We start from the raw sequence: 10,105 nt of genomic DNA on the forward strand, positions 1-10,105 counted from the left end.
TCTGATTACTCCTGCACGTATTCGCTTAGTCGGAATGGAGTTGGACTTGGCGTTCTGCACATGCATGTCCTCCCCGGTCTTTGACCTGGAAGTAGAAGGAGACGACGTATAAACTGCAGTATTGTTGACAGTAATAATACGGCAGCGTGTGTAACATACAGAACAGCATGGGCCATCTCACCGTCTATCTCGCTGCTTGCTGTTTGTTTTTCTGTGTTGTAAAGGTCAACAAGAAACTGATTCCACACGCACCAGCTTATAGAGAGCAACAGCGCCACCTACATGAAGCGTAAACAGCCAATAAATAAATTTTCTCCTCTGCGTGTATACACGGACTCAGCAAGTTGTCCAATTGTCGGTCCTAGTCGGACTATGGCCTTAGCTTTTTTTCCGATTATTGTTATTTCTCACTATATCATTATTAGACAATTAAATACAGTTGTACAGTTTGTCTAAGGTGTAAATTTACAACAGCGAGGAGTGAATTCTGGACAGTGAACAACATCCTCCTCTCAGAGCCACAGTGCTGCTGCCCCCTGGCACCGACAGCTGTTGTCACAATGTGGCACACGCCTGGTGTAAACAGCTGACGGCTCAGCGGAGGAGTTTGACAACGGTCTCCCCCGCATGTGTGGAGACCTGTTAATCACAAACGTCACATTTGGTGACTGTAAAACTATTACACACGAGGCTGAGAACAGAGATGGGATGTGATGGTGGAGCAATGGAGTTCCATGATGGCTCCAGACATTTGTCATCGCCCTAAAAATACACATTCAACAACCTGAACAATAAACACAGTGTTATATCGTATATCTGTGAATTAATTCAGTTTAAAAAGAAAATAGTTGAAGAGCCCCCAATAATTGGATATTAAAGAACTGTTATACTAAAGAGTTATATTATTTTGTGTTTTGAAGACAACTATATATGGTTTAAAACAGTGATAAGTGAAAATACTTATACAAATACTCAAATGAGGTTCTCTTTATTGGCTCTCGGTTAATTTTAAACTTGATTTCATTGATTACTTTTAATTATAACCACTCTCTGTCACACTGGTGAACTCCATATTCTCCTTTAAATCCCTTTTAAAAAATGTATTATTTTCACTCAATCTCAGTTCTGACAGTTTTATTGATTGATTGTCACATTCATTTTATACAATTGTTGACAGAAAAAGCTGTTTTCATTCTTCACTTTTACCATTTTATTCTAAGTTTAGTCTATAAAGCTCTTAAAGTCTATAAAGCTCATCTTCCCTTTTTTGGACCAGACCCGAGCAGCAGACTAATCAAAAAAAACATCTGGTCAATTTAAATAGTTTTACTATACATGGCAAAGAAACAACCAACCGTCCATCCATCTGCAGTAAATGACGAGCTGTTTTACAGTGTTGAAACCTCATCATCAAGTAGGCACTGCAAACACTTTCTCAGATAGTGTCAGGTCTATAAATATGTGGGGGCTTAAAAGTTTCCATGTCAGTGCTCCATTGTCCTATGTGATAAAGGGATCTGCAGCAGGTCCACAGTGCTGCGTATTTACTGTGATGAGAAATCAAAAAATCAAAAGGTCTGTGTATTGTAAGCGTGGGAAGAGAATAGAGAATAGAGAATAATACAATGTAAATGATAAGTGAATGAAACAATGATTGTTTCCTTGTCACATGACATGGAAGGCATTGTTCAGCTAATTTCTTTTAAATGGATATATATGTAAACACACAAAAAGATAAAAGTTACAGGGCAGGCTTTTGTGAAGTCTCTACACCAACACAATCAACTCTTATAAAAGTACAAAACAGTATGAAAATAACACGAGTGATGGCAAAGTAATAAGCTTTAGGGAACTATACAATAATAGAGTTAAAAGTAATATTAAGACTGAAAAAGTGAGTCTACAATATTCTGTATCAAAGAAAGAATAACATATGAACAGTCACAAAATATAAGTCCCACAAAAACCCAATACAAAGAGAGACATGGTAGCAGTTGTAGAAGTAAATGTTTGTTCCTATTTTAAATAATAAAATGGTTTTAAATTGAAATGTTTACATTAAATATAAGAGGTTGTTAGCGTGGCACAAACTATTTGAAACCGGTCTTGAGTCTGTGCTTTAAAAGACTGAGAAATCATTACCATTTCAATGTCTATATTAAATAATAAATAAATTATATATGTATATATATATATATATATATATATATATATATACATACATATATATATAAAATATAATATACAAATTGTAATATACAAAAAACACACTGTAAGGTGCAAGAAAACCCAATAACGATAACATGTAGTATTACTAGTAGTAGTACTAGTACTAGTAGTAGTAGAAGTAGTCGTTGTTGTTGTAGTTGTAGTAGTAGTAGCAGCAGCAGCAGTAGTACAAGTATTAATAGTAGTAGAATTAGAGGTAGTAGTATTTATCCTAACACTGAAACCCTGAGGCAACACATGGAACTCAGGCTTGCCCGAACCAATATGGCGGACCCTTGTCGTAACCTAGCAACGGCTGAAGACGTAGCAACTGAAGTGAGTCCCCAAGCAACGACGGCGACTGGAACAACTTCTGCCATGTAAACACTGGAACTAAATATCCAGGTAAAGCGTTAGTTAGTTAGCATGTGTTTAGCAAGTTAACCTAGTTACCAAAGTCGACGTAACAACGTGTGTAGGTGTTATTCCAGAGAAGAGAAAGAAAATGGAGCAACAGACCTTCACCAGACGTCTTTTTATCAACGACGTCGACACGTTTTCTTCTAGAAACATCGCCAAGGTAAAGTAAATAAGTAAGTAAATGAGTACGTGTGTGTCACGTCATGCCATTTTGTAGTAACGAGTCTCGTCTACTTTAAAACAACAACAACAACAGTATTTATCAACGTGTTTCACTGAGGAGACAACACAAGATGGCGCTGATTCACCTCCACGTCAACCTGCTTTCAGGACAGTAGCGACTGTGTCTTCGTCCTCCAAACACCAGAACAATCTGTTTCTACTGCAGCAATACACGGTCAGTCACTATACTATGTTAATATAACTGTTCAATAAATAATTAATAAGTGTAGATAGATGCATTCAAAGTATGGTCAAATTGAAAATACACAAATATCACAATAAAACATAAAGCTAATCACAGAATAAGGAGTCAACAGTTGAAACCTAGCCTGTCTAAATCTTCAACCTTTTTTAATAATATTGTTTATTTATGTGAATATTATGATGATTTTGCAGGTTTGTCCATACAATTATACATAATATTAGACAGTAACTAATGATTGTTTTCATAATCGATTGATCTGTCGATTATTATCTTGATTAATTATTAGTTGTTTGGTCCATAAAATGATGCATACAAATATAAAAATGTCAGTTAGCGTTGCCTAAAACCTCAACAATGATGTCATTACAGCCGTACATATGATCAGTATGAACTACACATTCATTTTTTTAATCAGTTGACTACACAAATCATTAAAAGTTAGTAATGTTACCCTAAAATGCACAAAATAATACACAATAACGTCAATAAGGGACAATTATACATATTAATTAGTATAGATAATGCCTGAGAATATGTTTTATTAATGTAAATCCCAATAACACAACTATTGCTTGAAATGTTTTGTATAGCCTATAGAAAAGCTGCCTTTTCTGAACACTTTACATCTGCAAACATGTAAATGTGGATTTAAATGTAATTAAACAGAATTTAAAGGGGAAAGTATTACATCTTATAATGTTCAGTATTCGTTGGCAGTCACCGACTCGAGATGAGCTCCTCCAGCAGCTGCTGGAGTGCGATGTGGTCGTGTACAACATCTCGGAAAATGCAACACAGCAACAGATTGAAGAGGCGACATGGGCAATAACGGGTCAGTGAATGAGCCTCACAGCTCTGAGATTACATAATCCACTATTTCCACTTTATTTATGTATTTACTTACTTGTCACGCAGCCCTGCACACCGAGTCGGAAAACTTTACAACGCGGAAAATGTTCGTCTTAGTCTCGACAGTGATGACCTGGGCCATGACCAAGCCACAGAATCCAGTGAGCCTGGAGAAAAATCACCAACAACCAAGTAGTTTGATTCATCAAATAAAAAAAACAGCACGTGTATCGTTTCTTCTCTGCAGGAGGAAGCAGACGCCGTGTTAACAGAGGAAGATTTCAGAAGGAGAAGACCTCATCCCAGTTTCAGGAACCACAACAACCTGGAGAAACTTGTGCTCAAATTGGGCAAAGGGGTACGTGGTGGTGGTGGTGGTGGGAAAATTTTAAAAAAAGATATTTAATCTTCAGTTTCATGAATTTTCTGATTTCCCTATTTCACAGAGTAAGTCCAAACTCTCCAGTTACGTCGTAGCAAGTGGTCTTCAGTACGGAAAGGGGGAGAACCTCTTTCACTACTTCTTTCAGGTAAATATAACCATAATATTAATATATATATGTATGCATGGGACTCTTATGACTCACTTTATACTCTTTATACCCATTTTCCCACAGGTGTCCTGGTTGTTGAAGCTTCCAAAAGTTCCCATATTTGGACCAGGCACAAATCACGTCCCCATGATTCACGTACATGACCTTGCACGGTAACAACAGAACTCGTAAACAACGTATAATAAATCCTCTATACATACAGTATATACGATATGTGCAGGTATTTGTTTTTACAGCGTGATTGAAAACATCATTGAGCTGAAGCCAAAATCAAAGTACATCCTCGCCGTCGATGATTCCAAGAACACTTTAGAGGACGTTGTAAAGGTAATCTTCCACTTACATGAAATACCACAGTGTTCTGGTGAGTCAGCAGTCTGAGAGAGATTTAAATCCAGTTTTGTCTCTCGCTCTGTCTCTGGACTCTGTTTTGTAATGATACAAACAATATCTCTCATGTCTCATTCTTATCTAGATGATAAGTGATAAACTTGGTCCGGGGGAAATTACCACACTCGAGGAGCAGGAAGCCGTCGCCATGAAAGCTTTTACGGTAAAACTCACATTTTTGCCGCAGTTATCTTTATTTTCAAGTAGGTTTTCCATATTTAGTTAATGTAGAGTACCTTAAAGTATCTTACCAGAAAATGACTTTGGTAGAAGTTGAAGTCACTTTTTTATAATATTACTTAAGTTAAAGTCTTAAAGTATGTGACATTCACTGTACTTAAGTAATTTTCTGATATAAAATGTACTTTTTCAATGTAAGTTTTAGAAGTTAAAGTATTAAAAAAGTGAGGAGTTAGGATTGTGCAATAGTGGCTCAGTGGTAGGGCGAGTTGTCTTTCAACTGGAAGGTTGTGGGTTGAATTCCTGGCTCTGCTAGTCTATATGTGCCCTTGAGCAAAGACACTTGTGCAGCATGTGAATGGGTGAAAACTGTAGTGTAAAGCTCTCTATAAATACAGACCATAATATTAGCACCTCTTCTGATCTTATTTGGTAGTAACGAGTAACAAAGAGAGTTCGAGGAAATGTAGTGGATTAAAAGTCAAAAGAACAATTAATAACAAAGTACAGCTCTGTGAATTTTTAAGTGCAGTAAGAAAGTATTTGTACTTTGTTACATGACAACACTGGATGTAGGCGACTGATCAAATTGGGGAAGAAATCAGCTTCACATTGTAACTCTTCAGTAAATTGCTTAATAGCATCATTATTGTTGTATTATTCCTACTTTCTTCTGGATTCCCCCGCTTTAAAGCGAGTGTGTGTTGTTTGTGTTTGTCTTCAGCCAGACGAGCTGCAGTATCTCAGCATCGACCTCCGTTTGGACGCTTTTATTATAAAAGACTCCTTTGGGCTGCGGTGGACGTCTGAACGCGGGATGGTTGAGAACATGGAGAACATTGTGGAGGAATATAAACACGCCCGGCAGCTACACGTGAGTGTTCAAGTCTGTCGTATTAAAGAAAGACTTCAGTTAATAAAAAATAATAATACATTTTATATACAACAAAACTGTATAAAACACACAAAAATGCAAAGTTTGCAACAGAATATAGATAAATAAGAACCAGACAAGGATTTTAGGTAACTACTGATATGCTTTACAGAGAGTGGGACATATTTAATTTATAATACTCTTATTTACAGTACTTTATGACCCAATATGTCAATAGATTTAGTCACAAGTTTCCCTTTTTTAAACATCCTTGCAGCCTATTAAAATGTGCGTGGTTGGGCCTCCATCTGTGGGTAAAACCACCGTGTCAGAGAAACTCTGTCGCCGCTACAAGATTCACCACATCAAGATCAAAGAGGTCATCGAGGAAAAGGTGGCACAACTGGTGAGAAGAAACCAGGATTTCATTGTTATTCTACACTGGACCAGACTTTATTTTTCAACCCCACCATCTACACAGGAAATAGGCTGCCCTCAGGTGGAGATAGTGTGACATCGTCACGGTCCTTTTCCTTTGTATTTTTACAGACGGGGATAGTGAATGGAGACGACCCTGATTCTGAAAATACCAGTGAAGACGTTAGAGCTGCTGCCCGTCTTCAGCTGGACAGGATTAATAAAAGCATGGGAGTGAACGCAGGTGAGTTACAGTCTCTCTCTCTGTGGAAATAACTATAATATTTCACATTTTGTTTGGGTTTATAACATCAATTAAATTCTTTGCATATGTCCTCAAACAGTATGTACAGTTTATTTTGGTCTGTAGCAGAAGACGTTGAAGAACTTCTGTACTACCATATTTTCAAATTTGTGAACATTCATATGTAACAAACAAAAAAAAACAAAAAAATTTACAGGTTATTGGAGATTTCTCTGGATAAAGTGCCGCTTTAAAAGAAGAAAATAGAAGAATAGCAGCTGGTTACGATTATATAACAGTCACTTAAATGTCAAACCTTATACGACCTGGCACACCGCATAAGGAAAGTTTAGTCAAGTCATATAAAAAAATAATCCAGTTCCAGTTTAACTCCAAACCTTTCCACCCAAAAGTAAATTTAGGAATCCAGCAACACAGTCCACAAAAATCCAAAGAAAATGTCTCATAATCTGTGTAATCCACACAAACCGACGGCATTGGAAGTTATTACACTTTAACCTTAATCTGATGTTAAATCAGAGGAAACATATCCGTTGTTCAGGAACAGTTTTTAATTTTAGCAGTTTTTCAGCCCTTTGTTATGATAAATACGCGAGTATTTACAAGTGCAGCCGGGGAATCAAACCCAAACCTTCAGGTTGACAGACGACCGACTCCACCACTGTGCCTTAGCGCACATGTATATACTGTTTACTGAATGTTTTTATCGATTCATTAACTGATTCTAGTTTATAAACACCTTCAGTTCACCTAATATTTCAGTATCTTTAACTTTGTTACACATTTTTACAGATTATTAGTGTATTGATTAATATTACACGCAGCAGATGTGTGAGAGCTTCTCGTATTCATCCATCCTCTGGTCCCACAGGTCGACTGGACGACCATCTAGTTTTTGACACTTTGAAGGAAAAGCTGAATTCAAGGCCGTGCAGGAACCAAGGATTCGTACTTGACGGCTTCCTGAAGACTTACGATCAAGCACAGCAGATTTTCCTGAGTAAGATTCCTTTTTAAAAAAAACAATGCATCTACTGTGCAAACTTGTATTTACTTTTATTTTGCTCTAACGTGCGCAATGTGCTTTTATTGTCCAGGCGAGGAAACAGAGACCCAGGGTTCAGAGGTTGAAACACCTGTGTTCAACAACACGATCACTCCAGGTGGAGGATACACACACACACACACGTGGGCTTTTAATTCACCACTAACTGAATTCACTCAAATGTGTCTGGCTGTAGCAGAATATACTTGATTTATGTCTTGCAGAACATGTTATCGCGTTGGAAGCCTCCGACGATTTCCTGACAAAACGAGTGCAGGGACTTCCAGAGAGTGTCGCAGAGAAAATGCGATACACCCCGGACGAGTTTGTCCGTCGCCTGGAGAGACACAGAGAGCTCGCCGCCGCCGAGGAAACTCTGCTGGACTTCTTTGACGAGCTGGAGATTCACCCTGAGCAAATAGGTAATGTCTACGTCACGCTACAAGACGTATTGTCTTGCCCTTACAACAAATACGCAGAATATTTGAAAATATCCCCCCTCTCAGTAACCTGTGTTCTTATTCGTCACCCAGAGGTCACTACGGACGATCCAGAGTACACAGATGTCGTGAAGAAAATCACTCAGATGGTGGGGATTCCCAGAAACTACGGCCTGAGTCCACAGGAGCAGGAGGAGGAGGAGAGGAGGAGAGAGGAGGAGAGGAAGCAGAAAGTGGCCGCGGAGGTCGCGAAGAAGAAACGCGGGAACGAGGCTGCGCTGGCAGAGATGGCTGCTCAGTATGAGGAGTGGGTGAGAGGGACAGATAAATTAACACAGATTAAGGAGGTTTAGTAAAAGAGAGCAAATAATCTAGTCATAAATGAGGCAAGTTAAACACAATGATTACATACACAAAGTATTTCTGGCACATTTACCAGGTAATGCAAACATTAAAATAAAGTAAGTAGAGTATTTTTTTTCTAGTTTTCTCAAATTCAAAAACATGTTATTTTTCCAGCAAATGTGGAAATTATTCAGAATTTTACAAACTATACTGTATATAGAAAGAAAACCTTGGATGGGGACGGTAAATATTGTTTTTTGAATGCGTGTATGTGACTTGACGAGCATTTTTTGAAGGTTTTTCTTCTATGATAGACAGATAATGCTGATCTTTGACCAGTATTTATTCACTTTGATGATGAGTAACACGCAAACATCGTGAAAAACTGCAATAAAATACATTTATAAAGCAAAACATAAACATAAATCCTCCAGAAATTAGGAACCAACTAGGAATTTCTAGACTTCCTCTCATGCTGTGCACAGTCTCAACCAGTAGATGTCACCACCATCAAATCATAAAACACTCTACATTTGTTAGAGTTCTGTGCAGAAGTCTATGATTTGTTGTTTTGGCAATGCTTTAATGACCATCTACTATCATTATTTCATTATTTCTCAGTCAATAGAGGAAATGCGTTTGTTTTAAAGTAATTATTTTTAAAGAAAAAATGTATGTAGTGTGACAATAGCACGCACGGGCTCCCTTTAGTGGAACTTTAATTAATGGTTAAACTTGTATTTGTGCTGCTGTTCCATGTCAACAAATATCTGCTGTGGAAAGGTGTATTATATACTATTCAAGACATGCTTGAGCTTTACATACACACACACACACACACACACACACACACACACACACACACACGCTGTATGAGTTACTTTTGCACTGTTTTGTACGTTCATTTTAAATCTAATTTGTTGTTTGTCATTTATCAGCAGAGGAACGTGTCCGAGGTGAAGCGACAGGAGGACGAGCTGCTGGAGGCTCGTTCTCTTCCCCTGAGGAACTACCTGATGAAGTACGTGATGCCATCGCTCTCCGAGGCCATGATGGACTGCTGCAAGGTCAAACCAGACGACCCCGTCGACTTCCTGGTGCCTACACTTAACTTAACTTAACTTAACACCTCGTATACTTTACATCACAGTGTACGTGAACTGTGGACGTGTTTTTGTTGTGTTTCTGCAGGCTGAGCATCTTCTACGGCACAACCAGGACGATTAAATCTCTACTTCATGAGGAGACATATTCATCTTCAGAACCAGAGGATGATACCACTGTTTTGTTGCCGATACCAATATCACAAACTCGATATTAGTCAGATGCAGCCATTTTAGACCATTTATGAACGTATGAAGCTGTGAACAACACATTTGTGCTGAGTCACTCCAAAGACACAATTCTCCTAACTGTGCAACAACTATTATTCTCTCAAAAAGAGGAAATAAACAGCCCAAACATGACTCAGCTAAAATGCTTTTGCTGATTTTTAATTCAGATTTTTACAGTCTCTGCATAGTGAAGCATGCAATATGTAGGATTTTTCATTTTTATCTGACCAATATCGATTCCCATCCCTAATTACAATGAAAGTTTTAGTTTTGTTTCTGATTCTTTTGATGATTTATGGCCATAGTTCCCAACCTGGGGTTCAAGCCTCCCTCAGGGGGGCGCCAGAGATCACATGG

General features: G+C 38.1%; 1 protein-coding gene across 4 annotated transcripts; it reads left to right on the plus strand.

Moving 5' to 3' along the window:
• The first annotated feature begins 2,342 nt into the window (after positions 1-2,342).
• LOC131443330 (adenylate kinase 7-like) lies at positions 2,343-9,880 on the plus strand. 4 transcript variants are annotated; one of them, XM_058612856.1, is made up of 19 exons: positions 2,344-2,613; positions 2,688-2,788; positions 2,885-3,025; positions 3,773-3,887; positions 3,971-4,065; positions 4,152-4,262; positions 4,351-4,434; positions 4,522-4,610; positions 4,695-4,785; positions 4,934-5,011; positions 5,753-5,902; positions 6,180-6,308; positions 6,452-6,563; positions 7,456-7,584; positions 7,682-7,747; positions 7,854-8,051; positions 8,163-8,380; positions 9,353-9,511; positions 9,606-9,880. In XM_058612856.1, exons 2-19 carry the CDS (start codon positions 2,714-2,716, stop codon positions 9,639-9,641), a joined length of 2,076 nt encoding a protein of 691 aa, XP_058468839.1. In that variant the 5' UTR covers positions 2,344-2,613; positions 2,688-2,713; the 3' UTR covers positions 9,642-9,880. The 4 variants fall into 4 exon arrangements, with proteins under 4 accessions (XP_058468842.1, XP_058468839.1, XP_058468841.1 ...); XM_058612858.1 differs by having other exon boundaries at positions 2,700-2,788; XM_058612859.1 differs by having other exon boundaries at positions 2,343-2,788; positions 2,912-3,025.
• The last annotated feature ends 225 nt before the right edge of the window (positions 9,881-10,105 follow it).

Source organism: Solea solea, chromosome 17 (assembly GCF_958295425.1).
Source record: "Solea solea chromosome 17, fSolSol10.1, whole genome shotgun sequence".
Lineage (NCBI taxonomy): Eukaryota > Metazoa > Chordata > Actinopteri > Pleuronectiformes > Soleidae > Solea > Solea solea.

Coding starts and splice junctions, on each gene's coding strand:
- LOC131443330 (XM_058612855.1), top strand. CDS start 2,714: ATGGAGCAACAGACCTTCACCAGACGTCTTTTTATCAACGACGTCGAC. Junction 6,564..7,455: donor AAGCATGGGAGTGAACGCAG/GTGAGTTACAGT, acceptor CTGGTCCCACAG/GTCGACTGGACGACCATCTA. Junction 9,512..9,605: donor ACGACCCCGTCGACTTCCTG/GTGCCTACACTT, acceptor GTGTTTCTGCAG/GCTGAGCATCTTCTACGGCA.